General features: G+C 39.3%; 2 protein-coding genes and 1 pseudogene across 4 annotated transcripts in view; 2 read left to right on the forward strand and 1 right to left on the reverse strand.

The window, feature by feature from the left end:
- Nucleotides 1-643: 643 nt before the first annotated feature.
- CTSS (cathepsin S) lies at nt 644-16,478 on the reverse strand. 2 transcript variants are annotated; one of them, XM_036342507.1, is made up of 9 exons: nt 16,460-16,478; nt 16,115-16,211; nt 14,593-14,719; nt 12,882-13,004; nt 11,643-11,792; nt 9,050-9,277; nt 7,861-8,026; nt 6,270-6,372; nt 644-1,400 (listed from the first exon to the last, which is right to left on the reverse strand). In XM_036342507.1, the coding sequence occupies exons 2-9, from the start codon at nt 16,138-16,140 to the stop codon at nt 1,301-1,303; spliced, it is 1,023 nt and encodes a 340-aa protein (XP_036198400.1). In that variant the 5' UTR covers nt 16,141-16,211; nt 16,460-16,478; the 3' UTR covers nt 644-1,300. The 2 variants fall into 2 exon arrangements, with proteins under 2 accessions (XP_036198400.1, XP_036198399.1); XM_036342506.1 differs by lacking the exon at nt 16,460-16,478 and having other exon boundaries at nt 16,115-16,355.
- Nucleotides 3,486-23,634, forward strand: part of GABPB2 (GA binding protein transcription factor subunit beta 2) — a 244,521-nt gene continuing 224,372 nt past the window's right edge. For both annotated transcript variants that reach the window (XM_036342477.1, XM_036342480.1), the window contains exon 1: nt 3,486-3,659. In XM_036342477.1, the coding sequence (XP_036198370.1) occupies nt 3,492-3,659 (168 nt within the window). In that variant the 5' untranslated portion in view covers nt 3,486-3,491. The remainder of the gene's footprint in view (nt 3,660-23,634) is intronic.
- Nucleotides 17,533-18,787, forward strand: LOC118672755 (annotated as a pseudogene).

Genomic DNA, 23,634 nt, shown 5'->3' on the forward strand with positions numbered 1-23,634 from the left:
AGCCCCGCAGGGTGAGGGGCGCAGCCTCAAGTCCCCTGGCCTGGCGCTGGGTGGGGGGGGGTGCAGCCTTAGGTCCCCCAGCCCCGATGCCAGGGCAGGGGGCGCGTCTCAGGTTCCCTGGCCCAGCCTCAGGTCCCCCGGCCCCAGGGCTGGGGTAGGGAGCATGGCCTCAGGTCCCCCGGCCCAGGCGCTGGGGGGGTGGGGGGGAATGCAGCCTCAGGTCCCCTGGGCCCAGGCTCTGGGGTGGGGGGTACGGCCTCAGGTCCCCCAGCCTGGCCTCAGGTCCCCCGGCCCCGGCGCTAGGGTGCGAGGGTGTGACAACTATTTGCATATTAGCTCTTTATTATATAGGATAACCATGTTTTTATAGTTAGCAATTCTTATTCTTTAAAATGTACTTTATGGGGGGGAAATGTACTTTATGGAGAAGGATTAAGAGATAGCGAAATTAGTTTAAGTTCAGTTTAAGATATACTGATGACATCGTCCCACACACATTTTATGTCATAGGCATGAGCTTATAAAATTTAAAGTTCTTGCTGCCTTTTCAGAACCCATCTACATATCTATAGCTGTTGTGAGGAAAGATCAATCTGAATTAGATAAAAATGAAATGGAATATTAAATATTAAAACAAATGCAGTTTGGTTATTTTATTCAGGTTTATTGAATTATTTGCTCCAAAAAGGTCCTGGCCAAATTGCTAATAATTGAATTAGTATATTAATTGTTGGTCATTAAATAATTCTTACAAAATGTGTGAAAACACAGTCTCTTAAGTATTTGTCTACTTTAACTTCATTTAAAACATTTATTGAATGCTTTTATGTGCAAAGATACAATCTGAGCCACATTAATAACTTAATAGTTTCTTCCATTAAAGTTGCCATAGCCCATCACCAGCATACCACAATTTACTTTTTCATGATAGAATATAATATTACCTAAGAATAAGAAAAGAATGTTATGTGGTAATGATACTAAGTTGAAAAGACAGATAATTATTAAGCATATTCCATCAAGTTACAAAAGGATATCAGGGGACATAAAAAGACAAAGAGGTAAAATAAGACAATGACAAATTGGATTAGGTTGACTAATTCTCATACAGTTATATCTATAATATATTATTAATTTTTACTTTGCAAAATTTTTCAAGATCTGCAAAGTTAAAAAAGTAGAAGAGTCAAACTATATATTTACATTGATCATGACACCCTTATTTCTACTGGTTTTAGCAGGTAAAATCGAAGAGAAAGTGTTTCATCTTTCTTGACTTGTTATATAATGAAGAGATCCTCTAGATTTCTGGGTAAGAGGGATAACTAGCAATCCCACAATGATTTCCGCTATTTCTTGCCATTCGAATATATCCTTGTTCACCAAAGTGGAGGCCCCAGCTTTAGAAAAAGAAATAACACAAAATTACAAATGAATGCCACATTATCAATATTTTATCTCTTAGATTGTGTTTCTCATAAAGCAACTCTATATAAAAAGCTGCAGGCCCTGGCTAGGTAGCTCAGTTGGTTAGAGCATTGTCCCAACACACCAAGGTTGTGGGTTTGATCCCTGGCCAGGGCACATACAAGAATCAACTAATGGCCCTGACCGGTTTGGTTCAATGGATGGAGCGTCAGCCTGCAGACTGGAGGGTCCCAGGTTCGATTCTGGTCAAGGGCATGTGCCTTGGTTGCGGGCACATCCCCAGTGGTGGGTGTGCAGGAGGCAGCTGATGGATGTTTCTAACTCTCTATCCCTCTCCCTTCCTCTCTGTGAAAAATCAATAAAATATATTAAAAAAAAAAAAAAAGAATCAACTAATGAATGCATAAATAAGTAGAACAACAAATCGATGTTTCTTTCTCTCCCTCTCCCTTCCTCTCTCTCAAATCAATAAATAAAATTGTTTCAAAAAATAAAAAGCTATGAAACAAAATTAGAACAAAATAATATAATAATTTCCCAAGGACCTTTAGGCAATTTTCAAAGGAAGTTTAGAAGGCTTTAGTGCTTTTCCGGGGGGCGGGGGGGGGGGGCGCAAAAGTAGGTTTTTAATTGTGAGTATGTGAAACACAGAGTTTATTCTTGTATTATTACTTATTAATTATTGTATTATTTTCTTTTTAAAAAAATATATTTTATTGATTTTTTACAGAGGAAGGGTGAGGGATAGAGAGTTAGAAACATCGATGAGAGAGAAACATCGATGAGCTGCCTCCTGCACACCCCCTACTGCGGATGTGCCCACAACCAAGGTACATGCCCTTGACCAGAATCGAACCTGGGACCCTTGAGTCTGCAGGCCAACGCTCTATCCACTGAGCCAAACCGGTTAGGGCTGTATTATTTTCCATATGAACAATTGTAAACCTACTCTTGCGTCACCCTGTTTTGATGAATACTTAATATGTAAAGAAAACACTGAAAGGTCCATTCCAAACCTTTAATCCTCCTACTTTGTAACTATGCCTTATGCAGGGAATGAGTGTTATTATTCTTTTGAAGGCCCCACCACTGAATGTTTTTGCATAATAGGATCATAGGTGATCATTTTCTATCAAACTTAAATTCTTTTAGGGAATGTCAATTAAATATTTTTGAGAGACTACTGTAGGAAAGGCATAGGGCAGGGAATTCTAAAGTAAGCAATAAAAAGTGCAGCTCTCCATCTCCTTTCCTCTCTCTGAAATCAATAAAAACATATTTAACAATAAATAAAATCAATTAAAAGCATGTCCTCAAATGAGGATTAAAAAAAAGAAGGAGAAAGAACTGTAGCAGAGAGTTTATAAAGCAGAGAAGTCTTTCACATTTCTGTGCCATGGCATAGGCTTTTCGGGTCATTGGGGAACTTATTTTCCTCCTCCGATACAGGAGCAATTCCTCCTCTGAAAACTTAGTACAAGTAGTGCCGTCTCTGTGGAGGCAATTAGGAATCTCTTCCTCTATGGTCCCATACTCATTGAGACATATGTCATTATACCATGCGTTATATTTTATTATTTAAAGATATATCTAATTCCCCATTATCAGGAAAGGATAATTTCTTATTAACTTTTGTATCTCCACAGCCTAGATAATGCTTGTCATGTTATAGATGCCTAGTAAATGCTTATTGAACAAATAAGTACTGAAAAGAGGTTTTAGATTTAAACACTAAAAGAACTATATAATCTTTAAGAAGAGCAGTTTCAATGGACAAGGGAATTTAGAATACTTAGTATTAAAGATAAATTCAAGATACAAGTGAAAATATTGCTTATTTTAAATGAGCTATCATTTGCCCTAGTGTCTGTCAGCTTCAGGATAATTTGAGAAATGTTTTTCCCTTTGATATTTCTTAAATGTGATCTAAATTTGAACATGTGTAATCTATGGAAATTCTCTGTATTGTTGATGGGATCTTGCACCTGTGCTGTTGTAACCAGTGTCTATATGAAAACATTACTTTTCTATGACAGAATAGTGCACATGTGAATGTCAAGGATATGCTGAAGATGACAGCTTTGCGTTGGGCCACAGAATACCACCATCAAAATGTTGTAGAGCTACTTATCAAATATGGAGCTGATGTCCATGCTTTCAGCAAGTTTGATAAATCTGCCTTTGACATAGCCCTGGAGAAGAACAATGCTGAGATCCTGGTCATCCTCCTGGTCTGTATTTTGTTTTGTTTTTAATCCCCAGAGTATACTTGAATGAAGTTAAGGATTTATTATGGGAGCTGAATCAAAACAGGTATTCCCTATCTTATCAAAGAAGTACTTCTAATATGCCTTAGTCTTGTGTCATTAGTATATTTAAATATATATATTCTATAAGGCATTGAATTATTCATGGTGATCAAATAACAGTGTTGGTGTTTATTACAAAAACAAGACTTATTTGGCTTTAGAATGAATTTTTTTCCTCCATGAAAATTTTTCTTTCTAATTAAACTTGATTTGGGACTATATTAAAAGCCTTTTTATGGGTTTTTTTGTCTTGTTTTGTTTTAAATATATTTTTATTGATTTCAGAGAAGACGGGAGAGGGAGAGAAAGATAGAAACATCAATGATGAGAGAGAATCATTGATTGGCTGTCTCCTGCACACCCCCTACTGGGGACCGAGCCTGCAACCGGGCCATGTGCCCTTGACAGGAATCGAACCCGGGACCCTTCAGTCCGCAGACCGACGCTCTATCCACTGAGCCAAATTGGCTAGGGCTTTATGTTTTCTGAATGTACATCAAATGACGTGAGACAGTACATAGCTCTAAAGGCTATGGAGTCATCTCAGAATTAAAAGTTAGCTGCCCAACCAGGGTGGTTCAGTTGGTTGAGCATCATCCTGTGCACCAAAAGGTTGACAGTCTGATTCCTGGTAAAGATAAATATTTGGCCCTAACCGGTTTAGCTCAGTGGATAGAGCATCAGCCTGCGGACTCAAGGGTCCCAGGTTCGATTCCAGTCAAGGGCATGTACCTTGGTTGCAGGCACATCCCCAGTAGGGGGTGTGCAGGAGGCAGCTGATCGATGTTTCTCTCTCATTGATGTTTCTAACTCTCTATCCCTCTCCCTACCTCTCTATAAAAAATCAATAAAATATATTTTAAAAAAAGATAAATATTTGAATATATGAATAGGAACTATAACTCTGTATAGTTTAATATAACTAGAATCAGAAATGTAATACAAGTACCAGGAGTTGAGGCTGACCAGGCAGGTAAGGACCACAGCATAGACAACTTGTCTTTACTAGGGAATATTAATTTTACACTAAATGGTACAAAGTAGAAGAGTTATAAGTTCATTGATTGGCTGCCTCATAAAATATGAGTTCAGACTCATATTTTAGACAGACTAGTTTAGAAGCAGTATGAAAGATGGATTTGAGATTAAAATTAGAAGGCTACAGGACTAGTCCAGGCAAGAAATGTCTGACCTGGAACAATAAAAAGAAATGGAGAGGGAACAGAAGCAAGGACAGATATGAGGAAAAATTAATTTGACTTGTTGCTTGATTGGATCTGGAGGGGTCTAGACCAGCCGTGGGCAAACTACGGCCCGCGGGCCGGATCCAGCCCGTTTGAAATGAATAAAACTAAAAAAAAAAAAAAAGACCATACCCTTTTATGTAATGATGTTTACTTTGAATTTATATTAGTTCACACAAACACTCCATCCATGCTTTTGTTCCGGCCCTCCGGTCCAGTTTAAGAACCCATTGTGGCCCTCGAGTCAAAAAGTTTGCCCACCCCTGGTCTAGACAAATCCATAGTATCTAATTGGGTGACTGTGTTGTGTGTTATTGTCATTTAGTGAGATGGGAAGCTCTGGGGAAGGACAGTATGGTAGAGAGGGTAACGAATTCCTTGGATATATTGAGTTTGGAGAAAATAAGATATACGGAAGTGAATATGTCCCAATAAATAAGTCTGAAGTTCAGGGCAGAGGTCAGAACTAGAGTTAGAGATTTGAAAGTATCTATAATAATAAAAGCGTAATATTCTAATTAGACCGGACGTCCTTCTGGACTTCCTTCTGGACGACCTTCCGGACAAAGCTGGGGCTGCAAGGGAAGCCTGGGTCCTGGGTGCCAGAGGGAAGCCGGTGCTGGCAGCTGGGGGAAGGAAGGCCTACTCTTGCACAGATTTCATTCATTGGGCCTCTAGTATAGTATATAGGTAAAATCCTAAGAATGGAAGGATGTTACCCAAGAAAAATGTAGAATAAGAGGAGTAATGGGCCCTGACCAGTTTGGCTCAGTGGATAGAGCGTTGGCCTGCAGACTCAGGGGTCCCGGGTTCAATTCTGGTCAGGGGCATGTGCCTTGGTTGCGGGCACATACCCAGTGGGGGCTGTGCAGGAGGCAGTTGATCGATGTTTCTCTCTCATCGATGTTTCTAACTCTCTATCCCTCTCCCTGCCTCTCTGTAAAAAATCAATAAAATATATACAAAAAAAAAGAAGAGTAATGGGCAAAGGATGGAGCCCTGGAGGAAAGACCAACATTTGTGAGCTAAGCAGAGGAGTAGGTATTCTTAAAGGAGATCAAGAAGGAATGATCAGAAAAGTATTGTAGAAGATCAGCCATGAAAACAAAGTGCTGAAGACACAATAGGAAGTGAAGAAATGGGGGCACTGAGTTATTTAGAATGTCACTTTATAAGATGTTATCATTGTCAATATCATGATCATCATCATAATCACAAGAAAGCATTGTTGAGGCTCCCTCCAATTCCTGATTTTAATTAAATATACATTAAAGTACAAATATATTACCTGTTTTTCACAAGCCAGTAGTCTTTCCCATTATAGTTACCGTAGCCAACCGCTAATACAGCATGATTCACATTTAGAGTACAGGCTTTGTCATAGTAGACACCTGAGAATAAAATGGGTGGAGACAGAAAAAGAGTGAATGGTATGTGACAATGAAGGACATTTGAAAATGCTATTACTTTTACTAGACTGTTTTGCATATATGACTAGATTAATTAAAATTTTAGGAACATATACTCTAATTTTTAAACTATTTATATTTCATAATTCTTTGCCATCAATGCTGTGTTTGTCAGGTTTTTTTTTGCCAAGTTTCCTAAGAAGTTTTCTTGGATAAAATTGTCACCCTTTTCTAATTATTTTTAAATTATATACAGTTATTGTATTTCTTTTTTATTTAATTTATGAGAGAGAGAGATAGATTGCTTTGTTGTTCCAGCTACCTATCCATTCATTAGTGCTTCTTATATGTGCCCTGACCAGGGAATGGGACCCATCACCGTGGCCTATCCAGATGACACTCTAACAACAGAACTAGCCAGCCAGGGCCTACTGAATTTCTTTGTAAATATTCCTAAATTGTTTCTTCCATACATTTTCATTCTTTATTAGATTAAATGATTTTGTTAAAATTTTCTGTTAATCTTCCCCTGAGGATATTTTTTTCATTGCTTTTCAGAGAGAGTAGAAGGGAGGGAGGAAGGGGGAGAGAAAGAAACATCGATGTGAGAGAGACACATTGACTGATTACCTCCCATATGTACTCCGACAGGGAAGCGGGGAGTGAACCTGCAACCCAGGTACGTGTCCTTGACTGGGAATCGAACCAATGACCCTGAGGTATGTGGGGCTGACACTCTAACCACTGAGCATACCATCCAGGGCTAGATGAAATTATTATTATTATTTTTTTAAATATATTTTATTGATTTTTTACAGAGAGGAAGGGAGAGGGATAGAAAGTTAGAAACATCAATGAGAGAGAAACATCCATCAGCTGCCCCCTGCACAGCCCCCACTGGGGATCTGCCTGCATCCAAGGTACATGCCCTTGACTGGAATCGAACCTGGGACCCTTGAGTCCATAGGCCGACGCTCTATCCACTGAGCCAAACCAGTCAGGGCGATGAAATTATTTTTAAGGTGAGGTTTAGAAATAATATTATAGCCTCCTACCCATCAATGGGTGCCCTCCTTTATACTGCTATGCTGCACCTGTAGTCCACAGTGGCTACAGTGGTTAGGAGCACAGGTGCTGGAGTCAAGTAGCACAGTTTCTAATCCCAGCTAACCATTTTCAGAATGTGTGACTTTAGGCAAGTTAACCTAAGACTTAAGTTTTTCATCTGTAAAATAGGGTTATTGTGAGGATTAAATGAGATAATGCATAGAAAGAATTCATCATGGTACTTGGCATATAGTGTTAGTAAACTTTGGTAAGTATTACTTTACTAATTAGAACTGGGTATAAAATGTGTATATGAAATGGAGGGTTCTGTTTATCCTACTCAAAACGTTCAGAGGTGAGTAATATTCTTTCTAATAGTGCAAGGGCAGAATATAACAAGAAGATACTATATCTGAGTTTTACCACTTCTGTAGAGGAAGAAAGAAGGATGTCTCGCATCTATAGCAACAGACACAGGTCCTTTATTGGCCACAGCTTCTTTCAAGGCCTCTTCACTACCAAAAGGAAGTTCAACATACTTTGAACATGTGGCAGCTCGATTTTTTACATCATACTGGCACTTTCCATCCTGCAAAAAAAAAAAGTATAAATTAGCTAAAGAAGTATACTTCACTTTCTTTCATAAATGACCAATATTCTAAGTATGGACTTCAAATATCTTTTCTTTCCTCATTTAGCCTTTTCAAGTATCTAAGGTGCCTTCCTGTTTTTGAAGAAAGAAAAATCAAATCTTCCAAAGCCCAGTTCCATGATTCATCAATAGCAGAGGATATATAGAATTATTCTATTGTTTTACATTATGCACATCTTCATATGTGCATAATTTGCCAGGATAATGTCCCTCACACTCTAAGGTGGATTGTAGGGGTGTACAACATAAAGATCATAAACTCTAGACTAGAGCTTTAACATCTTTTTGGTAATATAATGCCTACAAGATGATCTGCAGTTTAAATAATGGTTTATAACAACCATGTAATATGGAAAACAGTATATTTCATGTGGGAAAGGGGGGGTTACTGATTCATGTTTGTTTATACAACTATGCTTTTTAAGTGCTTAGTAGAAAAAGAACTTGAAAGAAATAAACCAAAATAATAGTAGATAAGGTAGGAGGTTTTGGAGTGACTTTATCTTTTCTAAATTTTCTGCAATATAGATGGATATATTATTTATATTGCTTAATAAAATATATTATGAACTCACAAGGAGGAGGAAGAGAGCATTACTTAGTTTTTTAGTAGCTAGAAGAATGATGTGGTTGATGATCCGAGATAAGAGTGATCATGGGAGGCTACAGGACAAAGAGTTTAAATACCAGGCAGATATTTAGAAAGAATTTTAAGGAAGGTTTGCTGAAATTCCACTTCTAAGCATGAATTGTATTTGCTTGTCTAAAACCAATATGCCACTGATAAATTAAGAAGGCTCTTGCATAAGAAAGAGAACTCTTGAGAATTTAGAATTCCTAATCAGGATTCTTACACGCATAACACTGTTTCTCAAGCAATTGGCTTGGTGGTGAGTTTAGTACAGTCAGTCAAGGGATATAAGATCATGGGGCAGCCCAGAATATTTCCTTGTGACACACCATGGCTTTATAGGGATAGGAAGCTTCTGAATCGATGCCATTGTTGTCAATGATATATTGGAAAGCCTCTGTCATGAATCCACCATTGCAGCCTTTATTGCTGTATTTTCCAGTTGAGCAATCCACCAGGTTCTGGACACTCAGAGACACCAGCTTTCCTGTCTTCAGCTTCAGCTGTGCTTCCAGGGCCCCCACAGCACTGAAAGCCCAACAGGAACCACAAGAACCCTGAAACAGAAACAGAGTCATATAGGCAATCATAGAAAGTTATAACACCCAAATTGGGCAACACCCAACATGTCAGCCCTGTCCATAGTTCTCAGAAGAGCTCCCCCACTATCATTTCCTCTTCTCCTTGGACCAGTAATTTTCAACTGGTAGGCCGTAACACACTGGTGTGCTGCAAGAATTTTTAAAATATACAAGGAAACTGACTTCTTTTCCCTTAGATTGTCAAATAAAAACGTGACAACAGCTTCCCTGGCCGATGTGGCTCAGTTGGTTGAGCGTTGTCCCAGGCACCTAGAGGTCACGGGTTCCATTCCCTGTTAGGGCACATGCCTGGTTTTCAGGGCTTGAGCCCCAGTAGGGGGGCATTTGGTAGGCAGCCAATTGATGTTTTTCTCTCATCATGTTTCTCTGTCTTTCTCTCTGTCTCTCTCCTCCTCCCCCTTCCTCTATAAAATCAATAAACATATTTTTCAAAAATGACAACTAACACAATAGCTGTCCAGTATGAATGAATCAAAATTATACCTATTTTTTGTGTCAGATAAGCAAAAAAAATTTTGTTGTTGTTGTGACACAGATTTTAGTAATTTGTTTATTTGTACCATGAGATGAAAAAGGTTGACAATCATTGTCTTAGACAATAGGAATGAAGGCTAAACCCCTGCTCATTCTCTGGGCAAGGATAAAGATTTGCAAATGGCTGAGCTCAAAGCATAATTGCCATATTCAAACATATTAAGAAACAGTACTTATTAAGCATGTACTACATCCAAGCTATTTTCACCCATAAATAAAGGAAATAGTTTCCTACAATAAAATGATTTGAAAGGAGCTGGGGTGATTCCCTTGATCTAAAATGCCCTTTCTCCTGCCAAATGATGCCATGCCTGAAACATAAGGTCAAAAATTTATTTTAGCTACTGAATTTTTAAATCCAAAGATATTTTACAAACAGAAAAACAAAAGGTATAGAGGGTCCAGAGCCCAATCATAATTGCTCTCACTCTCTTCTCTTCTCATCCCACCTTGCTCTCTACCCAAAGAAAGCACACTGAATTTGCTTTTGGTTAAAGCAAAATCACCTATTAAAATGCAAGCACCCAGGGAAAGAAGTTCATAACATTATTTATAGTCAACACCTAAATAAGTAGTTTATCAGATCTTCCCAAACTTTTATTTTAGATAATCTCCATTAAGAAACCCAAAACTAGCCGAAACCAGTTTGGCTCAGTGGATAGAGCGTCAGCCTGCGGACTGAAGGGTCACAGGTTCGATTCCGGTCAAGGGCATGTACCTGGGTTGCGGGCACATCCCCAGTAGGAGATGTGCAGGAGGCGGCTGATCAATGTTTCTAACTATCTCTCTCCCTTCCTCTCTGTAAAAATCAATAAAATATATTTAAAAAAAAAAATAAGAAACCCAAAACTAGTTGAAAGAAAAATAACTAGGTGGAAAAAGAGATGAACAGTAGCATTCACTCATTAATTTTTACATTCTTTATGGGTCACAAGCCGGGGCAGGTGCTTAGAATATTCTGATTCTTCCTTACCAAGATCTCTAAGGTGATATATGTGTTTTACTCCTATTTAGCCCTAATTTAGGATTTTTGTAGCTTTTTTTTTTTACAAGCAAAATAAAAGAAATATAAAAACATAGAAACATAAACTTAAAGCTGTATTTCTTATTCTAACAATGCAAGCCTAATCGAATCAATTGTGTGATTTACTCTGAGCTCTAACTCCTTCCTCTCCTTCCAACCTGAATTTCATAAGTGAAATGGAGGGAGATATTCTCTCACAGACAATATTGTTTCTCAAGCAGTTAGCGTGGTGGAGGGTCCAGTGCAGTCGATGGATAAGCATGAGCACTGAAAGTCTGTCTTGACCTATTTGCTTAGTTCATAGTTTTTGTATAATGTGGCTCTAATCGTTAGTGAGGAATACAAATAAAGTATGGTATGTGGTCCTTGCTCTCAAGAAGCTCACAATTTAGTTGAGAAGACAGAATAATAAAAATAATTAGAAAGTACACGCCGAAACCGGTTTGGCTCAGTGGATAGAGCGTCGGCCTGCGGACTGAAAGGTCCCAGGTTCGATTCCGGTCAAGGGCATGTACCTGGGTTGCGGGCATATCCCCAGTAGGAGATGTGCAGGAGGCGGCTGATCGATGTTTCTCTCTCATCGATGTTTCTAACTCTCTATCTCTCTCCCTTCCTCTCTGTAAAAAATCAATAAAATATATTAAAAAAAAAAAAAAGAAAGTACATAAGGGAGATTCACTGCCAAATTATGTAGCTAGACTAAGTATTTACAGGAGAGAGAACTCTACCTGGGGTACAGAGGCCTGGCATGATGGTACTCACCTGGTTTTTCACTTCGGTAACACACCCCTTGTCTCTCCAGTCCATAGAATCAGGTAATTTTTTATTAGGGTTTGACTTGAAAGTGACATTTCTCTGCCATTGGCTGGGAACTCTTAAGGAACTCATCAATAACATTACTTCTTCACTGGTCTACAAGGCAAAAAAATGTATATATATTCTTTCATTTATATCCTGCTTTTCAATATCCTAGTAACTATAACTCTGAATATACACTGAGTGGCCAGATTATTATGACTGGCCAGATTATTATGGCCACCTCCATCAGTACAGTGAAGTGAATTAGTTATGCAAATAATAATAATAAAACCTTGAGAGTATTTGCTTAGGATGTTTTCAATATTCAGTATTTTTGGAAGTGTCAATGAAGTACTGATGGGGTGGTCATAATAATCTGGCCACTCCGTGTATTTGACATCTGAGAAAAAACAAGTGGTAGTTTTGACCATCATAGATACTGTTAACTACCTCGTGGGTGAATTATCTGGGTCTCTTTTTTTACTCTTACATTTTGCATTAATATCCCAGTTAGACAGTGGGAAGGAGAAGAAAATTATAAAAACTAGAAGTTACTGGGAGATAGATTTTTGGTTCAAAGCAAGGCATAATTCTATAAAAGAGCTGTCTAAAAAGTGAACTGAATTGGTCTTTCTTGTGAGAAAGCATTACAAAGGAGAGTCCAACATTTAAGTGGGAATTTAATCTACCTAGGTGTTCCCTTCCAAGGGGTACGGTGATTCCAAGGAGCAAGATGTCAAATGATCCTATGATTCTTAATTTTGGCCACAGTGGTGCAGTTTTGCAGGGTAGTTCAGAGTCTAAAATGGGAGATTTTTTGTGTGATATTAAATCCCTGCATTCCCCAATTAAGAAAGCAGGTGGACCATATTAAATTGTCAATTTAGACTTACATGAGTACGGTAACTACAAAATTGTGAGTAGTCTTATCAGGCTTTAAAAAATTGGGCAATGCTTTCTAAAATTAATAAAAACAAAAAACAATAGTAGTCTATGAGTTTAAAATAAAGAAGGGATTTGTTAAGGAAAGTGGTCACAGTAGGACTAAAGGAATCTGTACAAATTCTTGTCTTTAAATTCTGCATTTTTCTAACTTTGTACATGTAAATAATTGGCCTTTGTCATTTACTTTCAATTTGCTTTTGAAAGACAGAAATCATGCTTACCAAGAGATAAGAGTAGGATTATCTGTGGTTTACCTACCATGTCTGCCAGGTGGTTCATGCCTAGATCATATGAATGCATTCCCATTGAATGCTCCAGGTTGTGAAGCATCACAAATTTCAGATTCTTTTCCCAGATGAAACGTCGTGTTACTTCCTCATTCTAATATGTAAGGAAAAAGAACATAGTTGTACTGAATCCTGCACAAATAAGTGTTCAGTAATGAAAATAAACATATTATGAAGCATTCTACCAAATGCGGATCTGCAAGGGGGCATCTAAATAAATGAATATATTCAATATAACGGGTAAACCTGTGTATTAATCTTAATTCTTGCTCTTAATTGCTGGATGTGAGTAATATTATTTTATGATATATAATGAACTTCTTCAATCTGCTAAAGAGTTGTGTGTTTTTTTTTTTTTTTAAGTGCTATTGGTTGAAGTATATCCTTTGTAGGTAGTAAATTCACGAAATCTTTACAGGTTTAAAAAAATTTTTTTGACCTCAATCTTGAAAGATAGTTTAACTGATTATATATTTCTAGCTATGTTTCTTTAGTGATTTGAAGCTATTTCTCCATTTTCTTCTGGTATTTATTATTCTAAACCACTAGAATAGAAAAAACGGAATAAAGAAAATTAAATATAATGAAGTATAGGAAAGGAAACAAGAAATGAACTTATTGAGTTAAGTAAAGTAGGATAATTAAATAAATTAAGGTAAGATACCAATGGAAAGTCATTTTTACTTCTCCTTAGGGAGTGAAATCATTAAAAAGAGAGATAGCTTTAATTTAACCAGACAGTGGTGCCATCTGCACATCTAACTCTAGTGGACTTTGAAATTAGAGTGAGGGTGAAGTTCATCGTTCCAAGAAAACAACTCAGAGTGCACGTTCTACTCAAAGTATCTTTTTATACAAAAATGATATATTAAATAAGTAATTGCATATTTGCCTACAAACTCATTAGTATTATATACAGAGTGTCCCACAAAATGTATATATACAATGTCTATAGGTTCTACTACATTTTGAAAATGAAATGTATTTTAATAAATACTGCCTTTATAATTATTCAAAGTATGTATACCTTTTGGGGGGACACCCTGTAGTTACAGGACTTAGTTATTTGGAGCACTAGGGTTAAGGACTTAAAATCAAAATCAATAAGTATGTTTTGAAATAAAAACAAGAGTACAAAGTGGGAAGTGAGAGTCAAGAAACAACATCTGGCATTCCATCTGCCAGGGGCGGAAATCAGGGTCTTTTATTTCCCAAACATGTACTCTTTCCTCATGGCCTGGGACCTTCACTCTAGTTATCCACTTTGCTTGCTCCCTGGCTTCTATCCATTCTCTGCTCAAATGTCACCTTATACCAGTATGTGAGGCCTTCCCTGACTGTCCTATAGAATAATCATTCCCAGCCTCCCCCAGCCATCACCCAGGGCCCTTCCTACCCTCCATGCCTCGCTTTGTTTTTCTCTACTTCACTTATCACGGTTTAACATACTATATACCTGCTTATTTATTGACTTATTTCCTCTCTCCTACTAGGGTATAAGCTCTATAAAAACAGGAACTTTGTTTGTTTTTTTTGTTTCCTGCTCTACCAAGAGCAGAATCTGGCAAGAAATGTGAACGGAACATTTATTGAAAACACTGCTTGTAAGAATATAATTTGAGAGGGATAAAGCACAGAGCACTAGAATAAAAGCAGATCACTCAAGTGGCAATCCCCTCTACCTCTTCCGTGTATTGCTTGCCATAGGTTTTCTTCCAGAGATCCCAGTGGTGATCCAGCGTGGGGTCTTTGTGCAGCTGTGCCATGGCAGAGGAGCACCCCAGGAGAACCAGGAGCAGCCATTTCATTCTGCGAAAGGAAAGGTCACATCGGAAGAGTAGCTGTTAGCTGCATCTATTGTGACCATATCTTTCGTAACAAAAAATAGCAATGCAAAGTCTGTCAAAGGGACAGAATACTACAAGTCAGAATTACACAGGAAAAGTTTGGGAGGATATGCAGGGTGGGGCAAAGTAGGTTTACAGTTGTTCATATGAACATAATACAATAACTAAGTAATAAATAATAATACAAGAATAAACTCATGTACAGAGTTTATTCTTTTTTTTTTTTTTTTTAAATATATTTTATTGATTTTTTACAGAGAGGAAGGGAGAGAGATAGAGAGTTAGAAACATCGATGAGAGAGAAACATCGATCAGCTGCCTCCTGCACATCTCCTACTGGGGACGTGCCCGCAACCCAGGTACATGCCCTTGACCGGAATCGAACCTGGGACCCCTCAGTCCGCAAGCCGACGCTCTATCCACTGAGCCAAACCGGTTTTGGCCAGAGTTTATTCTTGTAATAAACACTGGTTCATGTACAAAATTTATTTTTGTGCTATTTTTATGATTTATTGTATTATTTTCCATACAAACAACTGTAAACCTACTTTTGCCCCACTCTGTGAAGTCACAGGGAATAACTGCAGATTCATGTCAGAAACACTACTACTGATGCTTATTAGCTCTTTAAAAAGTGATTTTCAGAAATTTCCTGGTATTTGGTAAACCAAACTCACTTTCAGGGTTGGCATTGTTGCAGGAAGCAGGGACTTTCCAGGATTTGCCAACAAATCTAATCAAGGGAAATCCTCTTTTCTTATTAAGGGGAAGGCAAACCTCGGAAAAATCATTTATTCTCAGAATTTTTGAATCCGTGAGTTCTTCTTAACTGGCCGATTTAAATATTCACAACATTTGGAGGTGGTTAAAAGACAACTCCCAAGTATTCTTTTCACATCCAAAGGTCATTTTATTGAGTTAATTTTTTAAACTTTCCCCCCAGCAATCAAAATATTGATTTCAAAGGAAGCAATTAACTTCTTTTGAAAACACCACTTATCTATTTAATACAAAGACATTTTAACAGAAATTCAGTGACTAACCCTTTCTCAAACTGGATTGTCCTTTTAATTCCGTTTCTTTTTAATTCAAAATAACTGGAATTGTAACCATGTAAATCTTCAAATTATACGCCAAAGAAAACTACATTTCAGCCTCAGGCTTAGATGTCCAGCACACATTTAACTTTTCAAAAATAAATTCCTTTTAGTCCAAAAGCAAAGAGGCAAATTGAGCCATTTGATTTTTTAGTTTACTTCCTGAAACCAAAGATTTAAAACCTGGCAGGCAGAGCAGGCTGAAAACAGAAAGGGTTTAAAGACCAAATGCGAGAAAACAAAACCCAGACAGTACATACATATTGGAACCAGCGGGTGCTCCCATATTAAGAATGCTTGAAGGTGGTCTCTCTCCAAAGATTTCAAAGGCAGCGAAGAGACTTCAGCTAAATTTGACTTTAAAAAGAAATTGGAACTTGTCACATGAGTTATCCACGAAGAGGAAGTGAACTTTCATTTCAGTTTCATTTAAAATCTGTGAGGTCAGCTGCCTCCAGCCCTATCTCTATGGTTTTGGAGACAAAGTGGGTACACTAGGCATCAAAAGAGCCCCCAGTACAGGAGATCAGTAGAACCTACTCAGTAAAATAAGAGCAGTACAAGTTCACCCTTTAATCCTTCATCATTTTGGTAATTCACTTTACCTAAAATCACCAATTTTCCGATTGGTTTCTCTCTCACATTGATGTTTTTCTCTCTCTCCCTTTCCCTTCCCCTCTCTCTGAAAAATAAATGTTTTAAAAAAATGTCAAGAGAGAAAGAGAGAAATAATGGTAGAGATCAGCAGCAGCAGCAGCAGCAGATTTTCTGGCCATCTGATCCCGTGTTAACTGTACGTGATAGATCCTCCCTTCCCCCAACTGGTGGGCGGAGTATGATCTAACCTGCAGCTCAGAAATACCTGAGTGACTGCCTAACCATACCTGCGGCCCAAAATACCTGAGTGACTAAACATGTACCTTATATGGACTATACATTGAACCACCAATCAACACCTGCCAAATACCCTAAGCCAGTGGTCAGCAAACTGCGGCTCGCAAGACACATGCGGCTCTTTGGCCCCTTGAGTGTGGCTCTTCCACAAAATACCGACTTCTGCGCATGGGCCACGAAGTTTCAATCGCACTGTACGTGCGCACCCGCACGTGGTGGTATTTTGTGGAAGAGCCATCCTCAAGGGGCCAAAGAGCCGCATGTGGCTCATGAGCCGCAGTTTGCCGACCACTGCCCTAAGCCCTTGCTCCTATATGGACCATACATTAAGCCATCAATCAGTGTGCACTGAGTACACTAAGCTCCCATTCCTTCCCATTCCTCCCCTCAAAAGGCATGCTCACTTCTGCACCGGTTGCTGCTCTCCCATTGCAAAACAGCCCGGCAGGTCTTTTTCCCCTAATAAAGCCTGTAAACCTTGTTTTCGGCTCCCAACTCGTCTCCCAATATGAGTTGTAGTATTCATGTCAACTGTGTTTTCGTTCAGTAGCATCCTAGGTTGAGCATCTCTCTCTCTGTGGTTTAAGTAATGTTCCTGGTTACTTGATCTCTAAGCCTGACTGGCTTTTTGACTTTCCCAGAGATTTTGTGAGCTCCCTAATGTTTTTTTAAAATATATTTTTTTATTGATTTCAGAGAGTAAGGGAGAGGGAGAGGGAGAGAGAGAAACATCAGTGATGAGAGAGAAATCATTGTTCGGCTGTCTTCTGCTCCTTAGTATTTGTCCAAAAGTTAAAAACGTATGTCCAGGTTAGACATGCGCCTGTGCTATGCGAGGGGGCAGTGAGGCGAGATGTCTGGTCTTTGGCCCTTCATCCTTGGCTAAGGAAATGACCAACTAGTATAGTATTCTCTTCAAACAAGAGCAAGCCCATGATGATGTCACTTAGTGGCCTGGGGGACAAACAAGAAAGAAAACTCTGAGACAGTGGTCATAGGGTCCCTGGGTGACCTGGTGAAAGTCTGGAAATGGCGTGATGAGAGGCTGGACCTGCAGTGGAGTCTGGAGGGACCTCAGGTGAGCTTGGTGTCTATGGACATCAGCCACATGCTGTCCATCAGTGCATCCAGTTCTCTCGATGCCCACATTTGTCTCTGGGACTTGGGAGTATGGCAAACAGATAAAGTCCATAGATGCAGGATGGGTGGGTGCCTGGACTTTGGCCTTTTCTCCTGATTCCCAGTATCTGGCCACAGGAACTCATGTGGGGAAAGTGAACATTTTTTAAGTGGAAAGTGGGAAAAAGGAATATTCTTTGGACAATTCATTCTTAGCATTGCCTATAGTCCTGATGGGAGGTATCTGGCTGGTGGAGCCATAGATGGGATCATTAATATTTTTGATATTGCAACCGGGATACTGCTGCACATGCTGGAAGGCCATGCCATGCCATGCCCATTCACTCCTTGACCTTTTCCCCAGATTCCAAGCTCCTCATCACTGCTTCAGATGATGGCTACAACAAGATCTACGATGTACAACACCCCAACTTAGCTGGCACTCTGAGTCCTGGCACCAGTGTCCTGGGTGCTGAATGTAGCGTTCTATCCTGACAATACTCACTTTTTTTCCCGTTCACCTGACAAGAGTGTGAAAGTCTAGGACATTGGAACGAAGACTTGTGTTCATACCTTCTTCGACCACCAGGATCAGGTCTGGGGAGTAAAATACAATGGAAATGGCTCAAAAATTGTGTCCATTGGAGATGATCAGGAAATTCACATCTATGATTGCCCAATTTAAATGTCAGTCTTCCACGCTAATGCTGCAGAGAGAATGTACAGATTGAACATAACATTCCTTATCCTTCTAACTTGTTTAAAAGATTCAGCATTTATTATAGCTGACACTTAAATTGTGTAGATATGACATAAATATTTTCATGTTTTATTGGGGGGGCGGACTTATGTCCACACAAAAATCTGCACTCAGATGTTTATAGCAGATTTATTCATATTTGCCAAAACTTGGAAGCCCTCAAGATGTCCTTCAGTGGGTGAATGGATAAATAAACTGTGGTACATCCAGACAATGGAATATTATTTGGCACTAAAAAGAAATGAGCTGTCAAACCAGGAAAAGACATGGAGGAACCTTAAGTTCACATTACTAAATGAAAGAAGCCAATCTAAAAAGGCTATATACTATACAAGTCCAAAACAAGGCAAAACTATGGAGACACTAAAAAAAATCAGGTTGGCAGGAGTTAGGGGAAGGAGGGATGAATAGGCAGAGCACAAAAGATTTTTAGGGCAGTGAAACTACTTTGTATAATACTATAATGGTAGGTACATATCATTATACATCTGTCCAAACACTTGGAATGTACAACACCAAGAGTGAATCCTAATGTAAATTATGGTCGTTGGGTGATTATGATGTGTCAGTGTAGGTTCATCCTTTGTAACAAATGTGCCGCTCTGACGGGGAATGTTGATAATGGGGGAGGCTATGCTTGTGTGGAGGCAGATGGTATATGGGAAATCTCTTTACCTTCTCAATTTTGCTGTGAACCTAAAACTATTCTAAAGAAATAAAATCAAATTTTTAAAAAACATATCACCCTATACTTTACAGCTTCATCTTCACTATTGCTATAGTCTGAGGGTTGGACGTTCCACCCTCCCCCATTCAGTTTTTGAAACCTAATCTCCATTGTGAAGGTATTTGGATGTGGGGCCTTATTAGGAGATTAGGTTTCCAGGGTGGAGCCCTCATGAATGGGATTATTGCCCTTATAAAAGAGGCCCCCTTGGCCTTTCTACAAAAAGACAGCCATCTATGAACCAGGAAGGGGTTCACACCAGGAACTGAATCTGCCAGAGTCATGATCTTGGACTTCCCAACTTCCAGAACTGTGAAAAGTAAATTTCTGTTGTTTAGAAACCACCCAGTTTATGGTATTTTGTTATAGCAGCCCAAACAGACTAAGCCATCTATACTCACACATAAACCTTATACTCAAAGCAACTAGTTTTCATGTTTCCAGAACATCCACACTTATCCTCTGCACTTTTTCACTCACTTTATAATTTTTAACAATCCCAGCTAACAAATTTTGGACACCGATTATATGTCAATGAATGTGTATTATTATTAAAATTTTACAACACTATGAGGTAGGTACAATTCTTATCCTCATTTTATACAAGGGAAATTAAAGTTCTAAGAGACTATATAACTTGTTCAAGAGGACAGAACTGGTTGCTGACCTGGGATTGAACCCAGTTTTAAAAGTAGTGTTTTCCCACTGTCTGGAACTTCCTTCCCTTCTCTGCCTCTTGAAATCCTGCTCAAGCTTCATAGCTCATCTCAGAAGACACTTTTTTCAAAAAACCTTTTTAAAATCTCCAACCAGATGTCTTTTTTTCAGGCTCTGCATTGCTTTGAGGCACTCTTGTGGCAGATCAGAGATTCTGGGGAGAGAGAAATCATACCCTTAATTTTCTACCTAATATTACAATTATTTATTTCTTTGCCATATAAGTCTACCCGTTAACTCATCTTTGTATCCTCCACAGTATATAGTGCAATGATACAGTAGACATTCAATAAATATTTGCTGACAGCGTTTAAATTATTTCAACAACCTTCATTCCAGTCTATCTTGAAATCTCATCCTGTATATCATTGCCAAATTGTACACCTAAGGCATATTACTATCATGCTGTTTCCTAGAAATGCTTTCTGTTGCATTCCCCATAATCTGACGCATCCTTGATCACTGTACTCAATTTAGAACAAATTTTAACTTTCAACCTCTACTGTAATCACGCTGGTCTTATGGGGCTCTGACATTGCGCTAACTCCCTTCCATCACAGATTAGGAAATATTTGAATAATATGGGAAAGGGAAATGAAAGCAGAATAAGGAAGGCTAACGCCTTCTCCGGGTTTTGAAATCATCATCTGTTAGCTTCATGCACCCTAAAAATGAGCTGCTTCTATTCTCTCCAAGGAACTATCTTATTTAGTTTTAAAGAAAAGGGACTCTGAATTTTAGGATAATATTGATGCTAGTTTAATTCTCTGTTAATTTACCCAAGTGGTTAACTTTGTACTGGGAATTTAATTTAATTTAATTTAATTTAAATTGTGATGTGTCACAGTGAGGGCCTCTTTGGGTTCATCTTGTTTTGGGTTCTCTGACTTCCTGGACTTGTATGTCAATTTCATTCACCAATTAGGGAAGTTTTCTGTCATTTTTTCAAATGGGTTTTCAATTTCTTGCTTTTTCTCTTCTCCTTCCAGCATCCCCATAATGCGCATGTTGGTACACTTAAAGTTGCGCCAGAAGCTCCTTTTTTTTCTTTTTATTGTTCTGACTGGGTGCTTTTTGCTTCCTTATATTCCAAGTTGTTGATTTGATTCTGTTTCATCTATTCTACGGTGGATTCCCTGTAGTCTATTCTTCATTTCTGACTGGTTCTTTTTTATAATTTTCATGTCCATTTTTATGCTGTTGAAGTTCTCATTAAGTTCACTGAACATCCTTATAACCAGTGTTTTGAACTATGCATCTATTAGATTGCTTCTCTTCATTTTTTTTTTAATCTTCAACCGAGGATATTTTTCCCATTGGTTTTTTTATAAGTAGTGGGAGAGAGGGAGGAGGGGGAGAGAGAGAGAAACATCGATGTGAGAGAGACACATCAATTAGTTGCCTCCTGCACGCACCCTACTGGAGCCAGAGATCGAACCTGCAAACAAGGTACATGCCCTCGATCAGGAATCAAACCCATGACCCTTTGGTCTATAGGCCAACACTCTAACCACTGAACAAAACTGGCCAGGGTAACTAATGTCCATTTTGTTTAACTATTTTTCTGGAGCTTTTTCTGTTCTTTCACTTGGGGCCTCTTTCTTTGTCTCCTCATTTTGGCAGTTTCCCTGTACTTGTTTCTATGTATCAGGTAGAGCTACTATATCTCCCAGGCTTGATAGAGTAGGCTAATGCAGTAGGTGTCCTATAGGATCCAGTGGCACAGCCTCCCCATTCACCCAAGCTGGGTACTCGCGGTGTGCCCTCCATGTGGGTGAAAAGCCCTGGATGCCTAGTAATAACAGTTGTAGGGTAGGACTTTGCCCCCAGGGTGACCATTCCTCCCCTAGCATATCACTAAAAATAAACACAACAACATATAGGAAGAGAGTCTATTTGTTGCCCACATGTCCATACAAAAGGAAATTCTAAAGAATGCTCTTTAGGCAGAAGGGGAAATATTCCAAATCAAAATAACAGAACTGTATAGATTTGCTTGGTGGGGAGTCTGATATCTCTCAAGTTTGTCTTTGGTCCTTTCAAAGCTCAGAAAAATATCTGTTAATTGCTAACCATGCTCTCTCCTGCCTACACATTTGAATATGCTATTCTTTGGGTCTGGAATGCCTTTTTCTAACACCCCATCTGCAAACACATACTCAAGCTTCAGAAAAGTTCAGGAGTCATTTTTCTGTGAAGGATCCTTCTTTGAAAAGTAGAGTATGTGCAGTATTCATCACATGTCAACTTTCCTCCACTTCCTTGCATCTTCATTTTGTTCTTTACACCACTGCCAGAGGAATATTGCTAAAATACAGATCTGATCATGTCTCTCTCCTGCTCAAAAATGCCTAAATGCCTGCGTATCTGTAAAATAATGTATATACTTCCTGGGACATGGGAGGCATACAAGGCCTTCCATGATTCTTCTCCAACCTATTTTTCTCACCTCAGCTCTATCATGTATTTCTTTGCATCCTATACTTGAGCCACTGCAGCCCTCACCATTCACACACACAATTCTCTCAGTGCCTTTGTTCACTGAGAACCTTTGGCCTGATATGCCTTCTCTCCTCCCACTCCACTCCCCATCTGTCTTCTCTGCCCATTCAGATCTTCCAAAACTCTGTTCTCAATGAAACCTCATAAAGTCCTATTAAGAATGAATGACTCGCCCTGACCGGTTTGGCTCAGTGGATAGAGCGTCAGCCTGGGGACCAAAGGGTCCCGGGTTCGGTTCTGGTAGGGGGCATGTACCTTGGTTGTGGGCATATCCCTAGTGGGGTGTGTGTGGGAGGCAGCTGATCGGTGTTTCTCTCTCATCGATGTTTCTAACTCTCTATCCCTCTCCCTTCCTCTCTGTAAAAAATCAATAAAACATTTAAAAAAAAAAAAAAAGAATGAATGACTTGGTTGAAACGGCCCCAGTGAAGTTGAAACGGCCCCAGTGAACTTGAAACGGCCCCGGTGAGGCTGAAACTGTCCCGGTGAGGCTGAAACGGCCCCGGTGAGGTTGAGACGGCCCCGGTGAGGCTGAGATGGCCCCTGTGAGGTTGGGACGGCCCCTGTGAGGCTGCAACAGCCCCGGTGAGGTTGAAACGGCCCCAGTGAAGTTGAGACAGCCCCGGTGAGGTTGAGACGGTCCCTGTGAGGCTGGGACAGCCCCGGTGAAGTTGAGACGACCCCGGTGAAGTTGAGACGACCCCGGTGAGGCTGAGACGGCCCCTGGGAAGCCGAGAAAAATACCACATGATCTCACTCATTTATGGATAATAAAGACCATTATAAACTGATGAACAAAAATAGATACAAAAGCAGAGCAGCATTGAACAGACTGTCAAACTACAGTGGGAAACCTGGGTTGGGTTGGGGGGGGGGGGTAAGAGATCAACCGAAGGACTTGTATGCATGCATATAAGAATAACCAATGGACACAAGACACTGGGCGGTAGGGGAGGCTGGGGAATGTCAAGGGGGGGAAAAAGGGAGACATATGTAATACTCTTTGTAATACTTTAGGAAATAAAACAAAATTAAATTTTAAAAAAAAGAATGGATGACTC

The sequence above is a fragment of the Myotis myotis genome, unplaced genomic scaffold (genome assembly GCF_014108235.1).
Source record: "Myotis myotis isolate mMyoMyo1 unplaced genomic scaffold, mMyoMyo1.p scaffold_m19_p_18, whole genome shotgun sequence".
In the NCBI taxonomy this organism is placed as follows: domain Eukaryota; kingdom Metazoa; phylum Chordata; class Mammalia; order Chiroptera; family Vespertilionidae; genus Myotis; species Myotis myotis.

What these genes read in the sequence shown, in the direction of transcription:
- CTSS (XM_036342507.1), bottom strand. Translation starts at nt 16,140, where the DNA reads ATGGGAGCACCCGCTGGTTCCAATAT. An exon ending in GCACCCGCTGGTTCCAATAT is followed by an intron (nt 14,720 to 16,114) that starts GTATGTACTGTC and finishes TTCCTTTCGCAG; the next exon opens with AATGAAATGGCTGCTCCTGG. An exon ending in CCTATCCCTATAAAGCCATG is followed by an intron (nt 8,027 to 9,049) that starts GTGTGTCACAAG and finishes TTTTTTTTGCAG; the next exon opens with GATGGAAAGTGCCAGTATGA.